This window comes from Corylus avellana, chromosome ca2 (assembly GCF_901000735.1).
Source record: "Corylus avellana chromosome ca2, CavTom2PMs-1.0".
Lineage (NCBI taxonomy): Eukaryota > Viridiplantae > Streptophyta > Magnoliopsida > Fagales > Betulaceae > Corylus > Corylus avellana.
This window is the reverse complement of record NC_081542.1, coordinates 26,416,400-26,436,215: the sequence shown is the minus strand read 5'-3', so window position 1 is coordinate 26,436,215 and position 19,816 is coordinate 26,416,400. Positions and strand designations below refer to the sequence as shown.

At 33.4% G+C, this 19,816-nt stretch overlaps 1 protein-coding gene and 1 non-coding gene across 8 annotated transcripts; both read left to right on the top strand.

The window, feature by feature from the left end:
- The first annotated feature begins 4,754 nt into the window (after positions 1–4,754).
- LOC132170619 (transcription factor TCP2) lies at positions 4,755–16,301 on the top strand. 7 transcript variants are annotated; one of them, XR_009438980.1, is made up of 8 exons: positions 4,755–4,967; positions 5,074–5,191; positions 5,329–5,528; positions 5,681–5,805; positions 6,013–7,852; positions 14,666–14,720; positions 15,320–15,465; positions 16,078–16,301. XR_009438980.1 is itself a non-coding variant. In XM_059581659.1 (6 exons), the coding sequence occupies exon 5, from the start codon at positions 6,417–6,419 to the stop codon at positions 7,806–7,808; it is 1,392 nt and encodes a 463-aa protein (XP_059437642.1). In that variant the 5' UTR covers positions 4,756–4,967; positions 5,074–5,191; positions 5,379–5,528; positions 5,681–5,805; positions 6,013–6,416; the 3' UTR covers positions 7,809–7,852; positions 16,078–16,301. The 7 variants fall into 7 exon arrangements, 4 of the variants coding, with proteins under 4 accessions (XP_059437642.1, XP_059437640.1, XP_059437641.1 ...); XR_009438979.1 differs by lacking the exon at positions 14,666–14,720; XR_009438981.1 differs by lacking the exon at positions 15,320–15,465.
- A 591-nt stretch (positions 16,302–16,892) lies between these two features.
- On the top strand, positions 16,893–16,998 carry LOC132173151 (U6 spliceosomal RNA). Its single transcript, XR_009439247.1, has one exon. It is a non-coding gene; the product is annotated as a U6 spliceosomal RNA (small nuclear RNA).
- Positions 16,999–19,816: the final 2,818 nt, after the last annotated feature.

The following is a 19,816-nucleotide window of genomic DNA, read 5'->3' as shown; positions in this document are numbered from 1 at the left end:
AACAATAATTTCCATGCATATATGCCACAGTGCTAGCTGCTGCCTTCACTAGCTGGGGCTACCCTTCCAAGTTATATTTTAGGTCATGCTGGTTAATTGGTCAACTATAATCTCTGTTTGTTAATGTGTTTTTTGAGGTGTTTTTTTTGTTATTTGGTTTGAAAAGGTGTTCTCGGTTGAGGGAGTTGTTTGTTAACAAACGGGGCTTGTTTTTTATTCTCATGTCGAAGAGGTTAACGAACATCTCAAAACATAAAACACTCTTCAAAGAGAAATGATATTTCATAAACTGTTTATACGATTGAGATAATATGAATTGTGGCAGTGAAAATTAGCTATTGATTTTTTTTTTTACATTCACTTACCAATTTAAATGCTAATTTTCATTGTCGCGTTATTTCAGTTGTGTGGCATTTATATGACAGTCTACTAAATAACATTACTTTACTTTAAAATACAAAAATTGTTTTTTTTTTTTTTTTTTATCTTTATGCCAATATGTGAATACTTTTTCAAACCAAAACGAAAAAAATAACTCACAAACAACATTAAAAGCATGTTTGTTAAAGACATTAACGAAACATCCCTAAACACAAAATACTCTTCAAAGAAAAACTATATTTAATAGATTATTATACAATTGTAACTGTAAAAACTAGCTCTTGATTTTTCTTTTTAAAAGCTCTTACTGATCCAAAAGTTGATAAAGAAATAGTTAATATATTCGAGATAATTTTTTTTTTTTTTACTTATTTACAAAGTTGCTCTTTGGAGAGCACAAAACGATGAAAGTTGTAAGCTGTGTTTGGGAGAGTTGTCTATCGTTGGCCTCTATGGTAGAATCAGTTGAGGGCCTGAGAGGTGACGGTTTACCCTATGGCGGATGTCAGCGGTTTGAGTCCGCTTATCTCCAACTCGTGATTTCACTATTACTAATTATCTTAGTGTGTGGCATAAATATAACAATTTACTAAATAACATTACTCAATTTAAAAAATACAAAAACCGTTTTCACCTTTACGACACCATGATAATACTTTTTCAAACCAAAAACAAACAAAAAAAAAAAAAAATCTCCCAAACAACCCTAAAAAAACATGTTTATGCATGTCTTCTATAGGCTATAGCACTTCTTTGTAAAAGTTTTATAACTTCTAGCTTGTTTCATTATTTTTTAAAAACTTCTTTGTAAGATTCATAATTAGTATTTACTTTTATCACATAACTTTATGGCCACAAATGAAATTGAAAAATAATAAAATCATTATATATATATATATATATATATATATATAAAACCTTCTTCTCAAGGTTTGTCGTCCAATGTGTCATGCTTGTATAGAACACCCAAAAAGTCTTTGTTTTGCCTTCCGTTTATCAATGAATAAAGTAGTCTGGCTACCTTAGATAAACATAAGGCCCTGATTCTGCTTTCTTGAGCCAAGTGCATGCCTCTAATTAATATAAATCATGAAATTTGATGAAAATAAATACTTAAAAATTAAATTATATCAAAATTTGAATTTTCATGGCTTCAAAATATTCATCTGAAAAGCAGTTCTTAATTGGGTTAAATATACTTAAGTTCTCGGTCATATTTGGAAAAGTCTCACGATCGTGAACTAACAAGTGCGACACTTAGAAAGTTAGATTCATCAAACTATAATTTTATTGCAATTAAGCAACTTTCTATCATTATAAAAGGTTTTTAAATTTTGATTAAATACCAAAATACATAGAGTAAGGTTTGATTAGTATAGAAAGAATTTGCATGAATTTTTTATTTTTTATTTCAGTTTTCTTAATTATTATTTTTTTAAAAAATATAAGTATTTTTGGAATATAGGCCGCTGAAACAAATTTGGTAAATTCTACTGATTGATGTTGCTACATTTGCAATTAATGTTCTATATATAATTAAGAGAACAAAAAAAAAAAAATTAAAAAAAAAAAAATTCCTGATATGTAGAAAAATCGTAAAAGTCATTAAGCACATTAATGACATTAACTTGAAAATGTGTATTTGTACAAGTAGGGTTTTTAGGTACAATGTTGATTTATTAGTAGGTACAATTAATTAAGGTACGTACTTTGTGATCATGTGTTAATACGTGAGTGCAGGATAAGGATACTTTTCAATTCATTTGAACAAAAGGAATTCAATTTAATTCTATTTATAAAGTAAAACTATCATTTCACATGAACAAAGAGAATCCAAATACGGGGGTACATGCATTCAATTTTAGTAAAGTACTAAGAGCATTTACAATGCATTTTTAGAGATTTCTATCTAAAATAGTAAAGATGGCTTCTTTTTTTATTTTTTTATTTTTTTTTCTATTTTAGCTAATGACTTTTCAAATGTACTATATGTCTGATTATTAATTAGTCTTTCTTTATGTCGTAAATATTCTTTTATTTTTTTCTCGAGAATTAGAAAAAAAAAAAAAAAGTAAATAAATATTCATGCATTCATCTACCATGTTTCCTTACATTTGGGTGTTTGCAGATTAAATGCAAAATGTATTTGGTTTAAAAGAACCGGATTGAGATTTTTTTTAGTACTTTGGTTAACTATTTTACATAAAAATTCAAAATAAATAAACCATTGTGAATGCTCTAATACACTGAATTCGTGGTGAAGTAAATAATGTCAACCAAATGGGTGCATCTATTGGAATTGTTGACGCATGAATGCCATGATCATTTGGAGGATTTACAGGCAAGGAGGCAAAAGCAATATTGCATTGAATAAAAGTTGCTTAGGTTGATGCAATTGAAGGTATGAACAAAATAAGCTAGTTTAGTTTGGTCATAATGATGTTACTTAACAGCTATTTGTTCCACAAAGGTGTCTTAACAATTGTGAAAATGAAAATTAAAAATATTATTAGGGAGATCATTTGTTTTTTAAGTGGGAATTGGAGCATTTTGTATGCTGAGAAGAGTCCCCAATTATGCTAGGAGTTCAAATTAGTGTTTTTCGAGTGCCTTGTGGCCGGCTCCTTTGCATTTTGCTTTATAATAAATTTTATGGGTACCAAATTTTTTAGGGGAAAATCCACTTTACACCCTTGAAGTTTCAGTAGTTTTTCAATTTGAAGCTCAAAGTTTAAAAATTGGTAATGTATCCTCCTAATGTTTCAAAAATTTTCAATTCAAACATTCCATTACTAATTTTCGTCTAATTGGACAGAAATTCTTTTTTAAAAAAGCATGAGGGTAATTACGTAATTTCATAGATTTCCGTCCAATTTGACGAAAATTAGCAACGGAAGGTTTAAATTGAAATTTTTTGAAACATTTGGGTGGTACATTGCCAATTTTTAAACTTTGAAGTTCAAATTGAAAAACTCTTGAAACTTCAAGGAAGTAAGGTGAATTTTTTCCAATTTTTTATTAATAGATGTGTATCAAAATAATGTAGAGCTTATTCATTGGTATTCTAACATATATCTTGATTAATAGTTTGAGAGTTCCTTTTATGAAGATGTGGTGTAAAACTTCATTTTATAGTATTCAATAAAAATGTGACACATTATGTAAAAACACCAAATATAGTAGAGATGAAAACATTGTATCTTTAATTCAAATTAATCTCATGGGTTTTTCCATTCATTCTAACCCAACATCTACCACCAACCACCGAACCCCCACACCCACCTTCGAGCCCCAAATATTGGAGTCTCCAAAGCCAACCAAGATGGTGGCTCTGGTGGTTTTGTCAATCAATATTTTGTCTATAAGGTATTTTGTTAAAAGAAGAAAAATTATTTGGTGCCAAGGGTTATATTATTTTTTGTTGTTTCAATTTTTAAGTGTTTTCTTCCTATTCGATGCACAAACACACAATTTACACTACGATCTGATTGAAGTTATTTTCAATTATGATTCTCTCCTATAAATAAGTTCTATATCATTTTGGTATCCGTCTCTCGACAAAATATTTAGTATCCTTAACATTTCAGTTCTTTTATTACTTATTTCAATAAATTACTTATTCATAATATATATATATATATATATATATATATGTGTGTGTGTGTGTGTGTGTTTGAAAAATGCATGCATGGTTTTCAAATCTAATTGAACTTTCAAATTGCTATTTGAGAATTGAGGCGGTTCCATTTATTACATACTCATGCAAGAGAAATTGTTGAAAGGGGGCAAAGCATTTTTTTGAATAGTCTTCCACATTATTTGCTAGAGTTTACTTTCTCTTTCAATGTTTTTTTTTTTTTTTTATTTTAAATTTTTTTTTTTTTTAAGGAAACTCAATTCTTAACCCTAAAAAAAAAATTGAAAAAAAAAAAATCCATTTTTAAAATTTTATGTGATTGATAATACTTGTTCTTTTATCGTTTGACGTTCTTTTATTAAAACAAAAACATTAAAAAATAACTCAAAATGCCAAATACTTAAAATTATGTTTTATATCCTATCGAAACACTTAAAGGTTTAGACAAAAACAAAAAACACACTACAAAATACATTAATAAATATAACCTATTACTACTTAGTTGTTTTGTTCAATATTTTTATGAAAATAGTAGAGCTTCGAATATCTTTGACCATAAAAAATAGCAATTTTTTTTTGGATTTTTTCTTTTTTTTTTCAGATAGCAAATAGCAAGACAAATCCAAAAACATATATTTATTTATAGTAATAATTAGAGAAGGACAAAATGAGTAGAAAGGGAAAGAAGTAGGGGTAAATTGGAGAGGAAGGAGATTTAAAGTGTGGAACGGCGCAGTGTGTCTGTCCCTTCACGATAAGCCCTGTTGATTTGCTCCAATGGGGAACAACCCTTCTCTCTTCTCTCGTTAGGGCACTTTTGAACCTCCAATTCCCTCACAATTCCCGTACACACCGGATTTTCCTTCCCACTTTCTCACCGACCAAACAGGCCACCCAACCAACAACCAACCCTACTCCACTCCCACTACTTGTATGCTACACATGTGATGTGAGTGCTTTTTTTTTTTTTTTTTTTTTTTTTTCTTGTCACTCTTAGAAGTTTTTAGTTTCCTGGTTTAACTGAATTTTGTTGGTTTTCGTTTGGCTGAGGATAGCGAAGCGTGACGGAGAGAAAGTGAGGGAAGGAAAGAAAGAAAGAAGAGTTGGGAAACTCGAAGTGCAGGAAATCCGCGCTCTTGACGGGAATTCCGGCGACACCGAGCACCTCAGAAGGTCTCGCGCTTCGATCTCTTTGATTTGTTTTTTCGGTTTTTTTTTCTCTCTCAGTTTTCCCAAGTGGAAAGAGTAAGTTTTGGTATCAAATTTTTTTTTTTCATGGGTTTGATTTTTCTGGGTGTTGGGTTCTTCAGAAGCTGATGATCTGAGAAGTGGGTGTTTCTCAAATGAGCTGAATTTGCAGGTTGTGATTTAAGAACACAGATCTGTGAGCTTTGGGTGTTTATCCAAATTGTCTGATTAAGACAAACAAAAACAAAAATACTAATAATTATAACAAAACAAAGCAGAGCTGAGAGCTTAACACCTGTCAGGACTCTAACCAATGTTCAAAGTAAGTTAAATTGATTTATGTTTCTCTCTCTGTTTTTTTCTGGTTGGTGATTTCGGGACAGTGTTTTTATTAATGGGTTTTTATTTAATTTAATTATATTAATGATATTGTCTTAAGCTTGGTAGTAATGTAATAATGTCTGGCATTTCTAGGCTCAGCGAAAGCTTTAAATGCTGGGAGGAAGCAGAAAAATGGCTGTGCTCAGATCGGCGAATGATACTCAATTTACTGCGCCTGCTTTAGCTTGAATCTGAGGCAGAAAAAGGCTCAGATCGAGGTTTTTGCCTTTTCTTTCTACTTTTGTTAAAGCTTATCGTATTTTAGGCTTTAAGCCTCGTCGGTGGGCTATGCCCTTGTAGCTCTCTGTACGAAAGAAAACAAAGTCAGATCTCTCTCTCTCTCATTCATCAAGCATCTGATGCTTTTTTTCTGTTCTTTTTTTTGGTTTGGTGGGTGGGAAAATTTTTGCTTTTGGGGTTTGCAGGGCTGAGGGTCTGAGAGCAATTTTCAGAGGGTTTGCTTTTGAAAGGCGGTTCTGGGTGGGTGTCTTCGACTGCAAAAAGCTTAAACGAGAGAGCTGCTGCTGCTGCTAGCCTTCACTGACTTGGACCGTGATATATCGGCGCAGCGTAAAAAAAGGCCTTTTAATCACTAGACAGCCAAAGTAGTCTCTGAATTATCGTCATCAATATGAACAGGACACTGCTACCCCACCTGCACGAGTACTCTCATCACACCTCTTTCTCGATCTAAAAAGAAAAGAAAAAAAAAGAAAAACCCAATAATCTCTCTCTCTCTTTCTCTCTCTAGAAGCCGTACAAAACCTCACAAGCCAAAAGGGTGTGTGTAATTTGTAGAGTTTCTGTTTGAGAAAGGCATGAAAGCGGTATGGAGGTGGAAGAGATTCAGCAGGGACAAGCTTGCAAGTTCCCAAGGGTTGGAAATGGGAGAAATGTTGAGTCTAACAAGATAGGCTCAAGAGGAGGAGGAGGAGGAGGAGGGGGTATAAGCGACCGCTACCACCCAGATGACGAAGAGGATGTTGAGCTGAAAAGTGTTACCAATGTCAACAGGCTTCGTGGCTGGCACCACTCCTCGCGGATCATCAGGGTTTCGCGGGCCTCCGGCGGGAAAGATCGACACAGCAAAGTCATGACGTCAAAGGGGTTGAGAGACCGGAGGGTTAGGCTGTCTGTCACCACGGCGATTCAGTTCTACGATCTTCAGGATCGGCTCGGTTACGATCAGCCTAGCAAAGCCGTGGAGTGGCTGATCAAGGCCGCCGCCGATGCTATCAACGAGCTTCCCTCTTTGAACAGCTCTTTCCCCGACACCCCGAAGCAACTGAGCGATGAGAAGCGAGCGAGCGAAGGTGGGTTCGATTCAGCTGAGGTGGAGCTTGATGGCGGTGACCCCAATTTTCAGCAAAATCAAAGCCAGCACCTTTCTCTTTCCAAGTCTGCTTGTAGCAGCACCTCGGAGACGAGCAAAGGCTCCGGCTTGTCTCTCTCCCGGTCGGAAATCCGCGTCAAGGCGCGCGAGCGGGCAAGGGAGAGAGCCAAGGAGAAGGAGAAGGAAAACGATCAAAATGTAAACCACATTCAGCAAAACGCTTCTTTTACGGAGCTTCTCACCGGCGGAATCAGCAGCGTTAACAACAACGCTGCAACTAGTCCCGCTCAAAACCAAAGCGGTGAGCAGCCTAATTTGTTCCACAAGGCGACGAGACAGTGGACGGCGCCGATGGACTACTTCGACTCGGGGCTTCTGGAGCCGTCGTCCCGAGCAGCACATCACTCGTCGGGATTCTCCGGACAAATCCATTTGGGAAATTCCCTTTCACAGACAATGACAATGTCTGTTAATCCTGCGGCGTTCAATGTCTCCGGGGATAACAACCATTTGGAGCTGCAACATTTCTCGTTAATTCCCGACCATCTCATCCCGGTGGCAGCGGCGTCATCACAGCCCGCCGTTGACTACAATCTTAACTTCACCATCTCTTCTTCCGGCCTTGCTGGCTACAACAGGGGGACCCTTCAGTCCAATTCACCGTCTCTTTTGCCTCACCTCCAGAGGTTCTCTGCTATAGACGGAACACCACACGTGCCTTTCTTCATGGCTTCTGCGGCGGCTTCAGGGCCTCCGCCCATGGAGAATCACCAACAACACCACCACCACCACCAACAACAGTTCTCACCTGAATTCGACGGCCGCTTGCAGCTCTGCTACGGCGACAGTAGCCGGCACTCAGACCAGAAGGGAAAAGGAAAGAACTGAGTTCCTGTAAGACCAACCTTCCCTCTTGGCCCATCTTCTTCCTGGTGAGTTACAGTGATTCTCATTCTCATTTTCATTTATTTATTTATTTTTGGATACATTATTTCTTCTCTGTTCCTGTGCTTGTTTGGTTCTTTGCCTCATTATTGATAGAAAAATGGATTCTTGACTTTTCCCTCTCCTATTGCTTATATTTATTATTATTATTTTTTTCCCTGTTTGCGTGTTGTGTGCATTACCACGAACTGTTTTGCTTTCTTGGTAGTCATAAAGAACTCAACCATTGGGCATATTTTTATGGGTTTCACCTATTAAATTGTCTTTATTTGATTCCTGCATGAATTGCCGTGAATAAGAATCGGCTGCTGGTCTCCTCGTCTGTTCTCTTCTTGGTTTCCTTATATCTAGCATCTGCAAGTCCACGCCAGGTGTTGGCTTTGCCATGCGTTTAGATTCATGAGTGGAATGGAGCAAAAGCTCCCACTTTTACAAAAATGAGGCACTAGTAGCAGCTTTAGAATCCGTACATTTTTTTTTTTTTTTCCTGCGTCCCTAGCAGTCCCACATGGCAGTGGCGTGGCGCTCTGTCGGGTTCTGGAAAGCGTTGCTTAGGACTTGAGTTGTTAGATTGGTCTGTTGAATCCCACGAGGGGTAATACAATTTATTCCCTTTGGTATGGCCATGCACGTAGGCAGTTCCTCTTTTCAAACTTGAAAGAATCTGTACTTCTGATGATACAGTAAAGTAGCTCCATTTCAGATAAAAATGATGGAAATGTATGAACCTGTTGTGTCAGAGAACTGTGAAGAGGAAAAAAATACGAGGTATTAATCTAACCACTTTCTTTGAATTATATTAGGAAGGTTTTATGGGGAGAAATGCTAAAGACCCCAAATTTTTTTTCTCGAACTCTTGTTTCCAACTTATTTCTTGAACCGACCAAATCATTTGGGAATAATAATTTAGAAAAAAGTCTTAGGATCTTTAGCATTTCTCTTTATGAGGTGAATGATTCCGGTTTGTTGAGAATGAGGGAAAATTTTTAATCACCTCTTGTGGGATATAGCTTAATTGGATTGGATTTTCGATGTTTTTAATTATATATTAACCTTTATTAAAATAAACAATACGTGAAACTACATTTTTATCTTTAAAAAGCCTTTCTTTTTTTTTCTTTTTTTTTTTAAAAAAATCCAAAAAGATTGTTATGGACTGTTAATTTCTAGTTTTTCAGCTTTCTATCATAACTTTGAAATTTATGTTCCCTCACAAGAAGCAAAATGCTTTGAAAAACATGAATTTCACTTTAACAAAATAATAATAATAAAAAAAAACCAAAACTTCAAATTAAATGAGGAACAATAAAACTTCTTATTACTTATCAAAATAAAAATAAAAATAAAAATAAGGAACAATAAATTTGTTAAGAAATAAATTATAATAGTACTCCAATTGGTTGACAACAGGCTCCCTTAAATAATTTATGTCACCAATGTCAGTACAATAGTTACTAAATGTAAATCAATGGTCCTTACACTTTTTTGATCAATTTCTAATTAGTATTTTTAGGTCAGCTAAAGATCTATTAATTTGTTTATAAATGGCGTTAGTGCCTTAAAGGTGACTAGTATATAATTTTTTGTTAAAAAAATTTAAGAAAGGTTAGTTTCTAAACAAAAAGACAAAGGGTTAGATTTGAAAGGATTACTTATATATCGAGCAAATCAGTCATATATGTCCCTAGTATGCACGGAAAATTTCCAAAATATCAATTTTCTAAAGCAAAACAGCTGCAATCTACTATGAGAACAATAAAAGCTCCCAAGAAGTATTTTTCTCCTTTATAGTAGGTTAATCTTTCTTTAATTACCATCCCTTTTTTCCTTTATTTTTTAATTTATAGTATTTTTTTTTTCTTTGGAGTGCTTACACAACCATCATTATTATGGTGGATTCCGCTGAGTGGGTGGGTTTTCCTTTGACTGTAATTCTGATTGGGTTAGAAGGTTTCTTTGGGTTGGGGTGGCCGGTAGGGTTAATGGGTGGATCTTGCCTTAGGGTTTTGGGGGTATAATGGGGTGTTTTTTTTTTTTTTTTCTTATTCTAGTTATGTGTTTCATTTTAGATACTCTCCTGTGTACTTAGAGGCGCCTCATGCTTTTAATAAAATTTGTCGATTAGTTTTGGGGGTATAATGGGGTGTTTTTTTTCTTGTTTTAGTTAGGTATTTCACTTTATATACTCTCTCGTGTGTACTTAAGGGCCTCACGCTTTTAATAAAATTTGTCGATTAGTTTATCAAAAAAGAAAAAAAAAACTATGGTGGATTCAAGAGCTTGATTAATGATAAAGGCAGAATAGTTTTTTGCAGCAATCTTTTGGTAAATATTATATAAAACAATCACTGAAAAACAAAAGGCTAGAAAGGGCAAGAACTATGTATGTACATAGAAAATGTATAAGATAAACATCTGAAAGATTACAAAAAGAAAAGAAAATATTACAGAAAGTGCCATCGGCCCAATCAAAAAACTCAAATCATATTGGTCCATCACTGTCATCAAATGCGTGTCTATCCCTTTGTTCCAAACACTACATTATGCACAAAAAACTGTTTCCACACCAGACATCTATCTTAAATTCAAATCTTCCATGCCAGCCCTCCAGAAAATCTCTACTACAGACCTTGGCAGCACTTCTGTACACAATATTATGTAGCTTTTCTCTTAACGTTAATAAAATTGTATTCAAATAACGATATTGCCTTCGTTCAATGTTCAAATTAATTGCTCTTACAAAATCATATTCTTTAACCTTCATGATCAAAAGTTGTACCTCACATGGATAACTTTTGCACACGCTCTTTTTTTTTTTTTTTTTTCTTTAGTCGTCATATCACATTTTCTCTTCCTTCATGAGTAAAGATAAATGGGACATTCAATTTGGTAAGCTAGTGGTTAAGCTATAAATATAGGGTTGTGCCTGCATGTAGATAGAGTTTTCTTCTAAAATAGGTTGGAGAAAATTCCTCAAACCTAATCTATAAAATTATCATGCATCACTTGAGCATGTGAAAAGCACATGTGTTTTTAATAGAACTCTTTTAATACTATTAAAAAATTATGTGCTTCTTTTAATGTTCAATGGAAAATGACAATCTTATAGACTGCATTGGAAGTATTTCTGACTTAGTTTGGAGGAAAACTGTGTCCTCTATGTGCATGATGATAGGTACTAAGTGTAGTTAACTCTTCACCAAAGAATGTGCTCCCTATAATGAGTAATTATCTGCCCTTCCACAAGAAAATAGGTCACACAAATAAAGTTTGTATTTATGTCCATCTTTCATGTAGTTTATTGATTCCAATGGAGTTGGAAACGCCTCTTCTTTAAAAAACCTTCGAAAACTGACTCAACTCTGACTCCGATATGGAGTCAAGGTCGGTCGGAGTTGAGACAAGCTCAAAAAAAAAAAAAAAAAAAAAAAAACTCAGAATAGATATGACTTCAAAGATCTCATATTTGACTTGTTTGCATGGTTGGTGTCAGCTCGTGTCGTGAGATGTTTTGAAGACGAAGAGAAGTTCTTCGTTTGAGATCTTCTTTAATGAAGACGACGAAAAATAGAAGATCTTTGTCTTCAATAGACAATGATGATTCATCTTTGTTTGATAGACTTATTCGTCTTCAATTGATGAAGAAGAAGATCTATTTTCTTCAATCTTTGAAGAAGTATGAAAGAACATATTTAAGTTTTCGACAATGAGCCAAGAGAGAAATTGCGATAAATCAAAGAAAAACATAGATAAAGAAGAGGAAGAAAGAAAGAAAACTAGTGAGAAAATTGAGAACAAGCTAGAAACCCTGCGTTGATAACAAAATAAGAGTTTGCATGTTAATATGTGATATCTCCATTTCTTAAAAGAGGAATTCATAATGTTTTGTAGGCTTGGAAAGAATGGATTGAGACTCTTTTTGTTAATGAATTGTGGTGCTTATTGTAATGATCTAGGAAAGTGTTAGCCACATCCGTACTATCACCTTAGGACTATTCAAGTTATAATTGGAGCTCTCTAGAATCACTTTTATAAGCTCTTTTATAATCCATCCATGCTATGTGGGTAATTTATTTTACCAATGTGGGACTAATTTTCTAGGGAGTCACAATTTCCTTCACTCAAATTTTTGAGATTGTCGGGGTCCATGTCATGCAGTGCTTCAACACTACATGGTATTACCATATTGCTTTGATACTATTTGTAATACCACAGGAAAAACGCTAGCAACATGTATACTATCACTTCAAAATGACTAGTCAAATTGCAATTGAAGTTCCATAAAATTACTTATAAAGCTTAATATTACCTAGTAAGAAGCCAATGCTGTAGTAACTTTCTCAGTTGTTACACTTATAGGGTTCGATTGGTAAACGATTTCGTATCGGTTTCAGTTCGATATTTGATGTGAAAAAAAGTAAGATTTTTTTTTTTTTTTTTTTTGAAGTGAAAAAGTAAGAATGTTTGGTATGAAAAAATGAAAAAAAATTTGTTTTATAGTGAATTTTTTATTTAAATAGTAATAAAAAGTGATTGATGTAATGAAAAAACTAAAAAGTAAAAGAATGTTGGAAAAATAAAAAAGTGGGATGAATTGCCTTTACCTTGCCTTTGCCAAAAGCGTTTACCAAACGCACCCATAGTATTTCCACATTCTTACTAAGGTATTGCAGCTTGGCAGTGACCAATAGCTATGGTCATGCAAATACATATGCCATGTATGTAGGAGACTTGTTTTTCTATTGGAATTTGAGGCCGTGGCAGCTTGTAACCATAATGGATATCAAATGACTGATTGACAGAAAAATTCAAACGTTTTCATGTTTAGCAAATCTCTACTGATCTTGAAGTTAAGGTTGTATCAAAACATACTAGAGAGGGAAACACCCATAAAGACGATGGATAATACATATACAGTTACAAATTGAAACCTGAAGATAAGGAAATCTAATAAGAAATCCAAGAACCACAAAGAAATAAAAAATTCAAATTTTGGATGAACAGAAAGCTGAGAAAAAAGAGAAATAGGGAATCTCCACTCCGTGAAATGTCCTGACATATCTCACATTCCAAATGCACCACGTCTAGCATGATAGATACCCCCCAACAAGCTCCATCGGGCTTCCCCTTCTCCACCATCATCTCCGACAACTTAACTGCATTATGAGTTCTAACATTTTTGTTTGTAGTGAGATAAGGGCTTACTAAACTCTTAATACATACATTTGTTAAAGTTAAACATCTGATCATCTTGTCACAGTCTCAGTATAGCATGACAACCATTTGGGAACAATTCTTGATACTTAAATTTTCGTTTTGGTACCTAGGAACTAGGCTAGCTGCTTTCATTCCCAGTTTGGAACTTTATGAAGTCTTGAATTAGACTAACAATATAGTCTTGGAAATGGAACTAGATAATTTTGTACTTAGTTGGTAAGTTTACAAATTCCCGAGTTACGCAGATAATATATTTTACAGTCAATATTTGACGCAATCGAAGGTATGAACAAAATAAACTAGTTTGGTCATAATGATGTTACTTAACAGCTATTTGTTCCATAAAGAGGGATACTTCTTTTTTTTTAAATAAGTAAACAAAATTTATTAAGAGCAAAAGGCGCGCTACCCAAGTAGACAAGATGTACATAAGAGAAGAGTAATGCTAGAAGGAGGAGGACTCCTTGTATCCTTCCAAATGTGATATGACTTTTAAAATCATTAATAGATAAAAATTAAATAATGATCATCTCAAATTCATTGGTGAACTTAAAAGCAACGTCACATTGGAGAGGACTTTGTTTTCTCCCTATCTGTATAAGCCTAATGTCCTACGACTTTCATAAGACCTAGATGATATTTTTCATTGTTCCTTGGAGAGGTTCCTAAACTCCTTTTGAGCCTAAACAGATTCATCTCCTTGTTTTTATCAACAAAAGCACAAAAGAAATCTTCAACCACCGGAGTTCTGGGTTGTAGCAAATAAGGTGTTAAAGTAATGATTAAGTGATTAAAACTTATCTCTTTCTATAAGCATAAGCTTTTGGGATGAGTGTTGATTTAACACAAGGTTTGTTCGTAAAGGTGATTCTTGTAGAAGATGGCCAGAAGTTCTGGAGCTAATATAGTGGGAGGTGAACAAGTCGTTTGCTGGGGTTACAAATTGAGTCTAGTGAGTTACAAAGGTTTTGTAAATAAGATCAATTTGTAACATAAGTCTCCTATAGTGAATACTTTTGGGGTTGGCTGGTCGTTGGAGTGATTTTACTTTTGAGGAGTTCTTCATAATCAAAATCTCTATGTGAATTTCTTTTATGCTTGCTTTGATTTTGGTATTTATAAATGTGGTGTTTGACTTTAAGTTGATGACTTTTCTGATTTATTATAACTTGGGGTCTAAATCAAATTTGTCAAACCCAGATACAGATCGACTAGCTCGCTTGGTAAGAATTTTTTAGTCAATTCATCCTTTGTAAGGGGAACAAACTGGCAAACTTGTGTTCCATTTGATATCGCCTTTCTTGTTTGGTCCACATGCTCCATTGGTTTTTTTTTGGTAAGTTCCACATGCTCCATTGTTAACCATTCATGATTTGACGAAGAGCTGAAAATATGTTAGTGAACTGGTGTTCGAATGTGCCAAAGTGATGGAGAATGTGGATAGTCTGTCATTGCATTATTTGTTAGCTAGAGAATTTGGTTCCATCCAGCATGGATGCCCCATTGTACACTTCTTGAATTTCCTTAGATTTTTTCCACAAATTTATAACTTTTAAGATCCATCATCATTAATACCCACTTAGTTTGTGTACTCATGGAACAGGCTCTTATATTTCTCACCGTGATGGTGTTATGAAGGTGAAGCTTTGCTCCTAATACTTGTCTCCGCTCATTGAATTTTGTTCTTTCATTCGACTAATATCTCTTATCTGTTTCTTACCATTTACTATACAGATTGCAATTAAAATCTTCTATTAGTTACATTTGGTGCCATTCTTTGAAATCTAGTATGAAAGAGTAGTATTACTCGAAGGTTTAAGTTCCTTACCCTTAGGGTTCCACTATTTTTTTTATGGGAGTAAACATATGTTTTCAAGATGATCAATATTTGTAAAAATGTTGATTAAATGATTGAATTAATCATTTTTATAGCTTAATTTTTAGGATAAATGATTATTTAACATGATAACATAGTAAATTAATTATTTCTTTGACTTCATTTATTGAATACGTTTGAACTCACACGTAAATGAGAGTATTAAAATATTAATTAAATGATAAACTTCATAATTTTTTAGCTTAAACTTTTGAATAGGAGGTGAGTTAACAGTGTTTTCTTCATCTTGGTGAGTTGTTCGAACTGGTTGTCAAACTTTTTGGTAGATTTTAATGAATATATAATCAGACTTCCACTTGAAGTTCACTGTCGTTCAGTTTTAACAGTTTTTGTCGTGTAGGTGTCGTGTTACTAGAGGATTGCATTTATGGCATGAAAGGTTCATAAAGAACCAGTGTATCTCCCTAGTAATTGGCCAGAAAGAAAGCCTCTATCTTCCTTTGAATGAATATCAAAAGTAACAAAAACTCTCAATCTTCTTAACTGGTGAGTCTTGCCTGTTCCTGCCCCTTCTCCCTTGCCTTCTTCCCCTTCATATATAAAGGACCTTCTCTCTACCTACTTGGCCTAACCTAATAGGCTAATACTCAGTAAATGAAATTAACTGAGTGACATGCACTGCATATTCTTGTGTATGCACTGCATATTCTCTTCATTTATTAAGAAATATTAATGTTTTCATGATTTTCTTGATCTTTTCTTTCCTTCTAATTAGATGTCTGCTCTTGTATAATTTATGTGTACTTGGGTTTCGCCTTCGCTTTTCAATGATATTTCCAATGGTGTGGATTATCTTGTTATCTTGGAATTGTATGCTTACTAGGTGCATGTATATTTCTTGAAGCTTATCATTCAGCTATGCATAATAGAAGGCCATGACATATTTTGGTGAGTGGTAAAATGTTTGCATGCTTGGGGTCTGTTTGTGTGAATAGGCTTGATTGCTTAGTTTGTTTAAATCCACATGTTCTCAGCTCACAGAAGTTGTTGTGGGCTAATTTTCAATAACAAAAATCTTGTTATTACTTCAATAACAAATATCTAATCCATTTCATCTTTTCTGATTGCTTGTATTGGTTGTGGCAACTTCTAATGCAGGAAAATGAAGAAGCAGCGGCAAGATGTGAGCAAAATGCGTGCCTTCCCTGCATCGGTTGAGACCTTGTTGTTGTGCTTCTGATGTTAGTCTGTCTGTTTAAGCAAATTTCAAGCCATTAGGCTTGCATTCACATATTTGGATACATTTATCTACTCCTGCGCAGCATTTGTGTGTTTTGAAGAAATATTACTTACAATTCAATTGAAGTAATTCTTTCTCTTCTTCTTCTTCTTCTTCTTCTTCTTCAATTTACTCTGGATATGTCTGTACTATTAGTTGATCAGCAAGGCAGTCTTGTGATGAATCTCCAGGTTCTGTAAAAGTCATTCCATGATACTTTCTTTGGTATCAAATCCAATTGTCGTATACTTTTGGTAGGTCCACTTTTCAGTGGTGCATTTCTTGCCAATTGTTTGCTAGAAAACTGGTATATTTGGCTTTGGATGATGTGATTTTTTTACTTGGTAGTTGCTTTCAATGCCCTTTCATTGTAGGCATCCATCAAGGTTCTTGAGCATCTTCTTAGCGATTGTGCCTAAAAGGGCTGTTGTATTGGTGCTATTGTACTGCAGCTTTTGAAGTAATGACATAACCGTTGTGCTTCGGCTATATTTGATGGTCTGCTAAATATTTGACTGAAATGGCGAATGAACAGTTTAGTTCAAACTCAGAACTTCTGTCATGATATAATATTAAATGGTTGACTATTCTAAAAGCTTAAGATTTGAATACGCTTTAAGTTGTATATTAATGGAAATGAACTTGTTTTCATAATACGCATTTGTTGTGAAAGTTTGCATTGGGGGCTCCATCTATTTACAACTTGAATATGAATATTCTAATGCAACTAAATACAGAGAAGATTAGAATGTCCCTTCTCAAGGTCGACAGGCATGATTCAAGAAATGGTTCAAATTTTTTGAAAAAAAAAAAGAAAAAAAAAAAGTTATAATAATTGGGTTCCTTCCATATCTCATTATATTTGTATGACGAAATCACCTATGGTTATGCATCTTCTTTTTTACCACCTTCGAGTTCCTTAGACCCAGTTTTGAATTTATATATTTCATGAAACAATGAGAAAGCATAGAAAAAAAAATTCCATGTGATGGAAAATAAAAACATGAAAAAAAAGAAGAAGAAGAAAATAAATTAACCCTTAGTATGTCCTCACCATCACAAGCATTGCCGGGAAATTCCCTCCACTTGGATTTATCTGCTCCATAATATTGAATAATGGTGGCATATTCAATTACAATAAGACTTGATTTTCAATTATTTTTCCAAACACAATCGGAAAAAAAATAATGGTCGCATATTCAATTACAATGAGACCCACACAAGTCCACAAATTTAACGGTGACTCCATTTAAGTCACCATTTAATTTGTAAATGAAGATGGTTGAGAGAATAATGTGTAACATGTCTAATTTTTTTATGTGTTATGTTCTAAGTCTAAGTCTAACTGCATTACTTTGCTCTTACGTTAACATCTTGCATTTGTAAAATAAGTAGCGAATAATTGAGAATTGTTAAACTTATTTGTGGTTTGTTTCCATCTCTAATTTGAGTCTTGTGGTCTCTTTTACCAGAAATGAGTTTATTATTTATTATATTTATGTTATTTGTTGCAGGGTTCCATCACCCATCCATCATTCCAACTATTCAATACTTACAAAAACCATGCACTATATAATCAGCCAATTATATACTCAAAATCATGTAGCATCTATATAATTATCCTACAAAAGGGGAAAAAAACAAGGGGGGGAGGGGGGCAAAGTATTTCCTGGACATGTTTTAGAGGGACTGATTAAACTCTGTCGCATTGATTCTACAAAATAAAACAAAAATAAGACTATGTTTGTTTTGAAGTAAAATGTTTTTCGTCGAAGAAATGTTTTCAGCAAAAAATATTTTCTTGAAAAATGATTTCCTTAAAAAAATTTTGTTTTCAATGTCTAATTCTGTGGGAAAACCTTTAATTCAAGAACTTCTGAGTTTAATAATTCAATCTATGCATCCAATGTTTAATAATTTGAGATAAATTAAAATCAAGGCTTTCCAAAAGAAGGTAAACTCTTATCATGTATGTTTTGTGGAAAATTTAAATTTAAATTTTTTGGAAATAAATGCTTAGGTGGCATGACATAGATATGATTTTTATGAGAACAATTGTGATCATAGAAAGATTTGATGAAAGAATTCCCTTCTTATTTTTTTTCCCCCATTATTTTACTTTCTTTATTAATCTTTGATTTGGAGCTTTAACAATTTGATTTCGTATTAATTAATAGTTTTTTTAAACAAACTTGGACATTAATTCAAAAGACAATATTTACATCAAATAAATATTTTTCCCGACTTCTCAAAATAAGGGATTAGGAATCCCCACAAATTTCTTTCAAATTTGAGATTATTTTATTATTAAATCCTAGCTATGATTTACATCTAACAATTCATAACGTGCTAGTTGTCACACAAAATCAAGGATTGAGATCCCCTAAAATTCTCTTTAAATTTGAGATTCTCAAATTCATAAATCTCAGCTGTCCATCTTTCATCTAAGCGTCGTTCTTTTAGCCCAGAAGTTTCCTAATTAATGAATATTAATAAAGATTTTTTTTTTTTAGATATATAAAATGCTATAATCAATATTCTTTAATTAAGGCCATATAAATAAGTAATTAAACACTACGGGATGTCTCGTTTGGGATTGCCATTTCGCAAGAATAATCTACAATTTTAAAAGATATTGCAAAACGTAAGGCGTTTGGCATTGCGATTTAAAAAACACATAATCTAAAATAGAAAAAAAAAAAATCAATTTTTATAAGCAGGCTATAGGGTGTTTATTTGAAAATGCGCAAATTTAAACCAAAATCACGATTTCACATAACAAATATTTGATAAAAAAAGTACCTTTTAACTTGTTTTACCAAATGCCTTTGCGATATTTCAAAAAGTAGCGATTTCAAGAACGCAATTTTTAAAATCGCACTTATTGAAACCGCAATTCCAAATGAACCCTAAGTATTAAAAATTCATAGCATCAAAAAAGCTAATCCAAGTAATATTAAAGACATTCTTAAATAAAACATATTCTCCAACTTTGAAGTTCCATTCTTCTGGAAAAATGGAAAGAATAATACTATTCAATTACTCAATCTATTCTTAGGTTGTGGATAGAGATATTTTTGGGCTTGTGACGAGCTGAGAAGCCAAGATTTCCCATGACAACAACAAATTAACCGTCGACTGAATTGTTTGCATGAGATATGGGTTGCTTCAACATTCAGGAGAAGACTGAGCGGGCTTCGACGCCAAGATGCGAGATGGGCCTTATTTTGTATATATAAGGACATGTTCATCAAGTCGACTCAAGGCAAGAATGGGCTTTTGGTGGGCTGGCCCACGTACCAACATGTTTTATTATTCTATTTTTAAATTTTATTTTATTCTAATAATAATATAAGTTTTATATTATAAATTGTTTGTTTGTTTTTTTTTTTTTTTTTTTTTTTTTTTTTTAATTCGTAAATATTTTTAATTATAAATGTCTATTAGAAAATATGCATTTGAATATAAAGAAAAAAGAAAAAAGAAAAAGAAAAAGAAAATTTAATTAATTAAGTATCTATTATGTTTTTTTTTTTTTCTTTCATAAATATTTTTAATTATAAATGTCAAATAGAAAATATATATTTGGATATAAAAAGCTTAAAAAGAAAAAGAAAA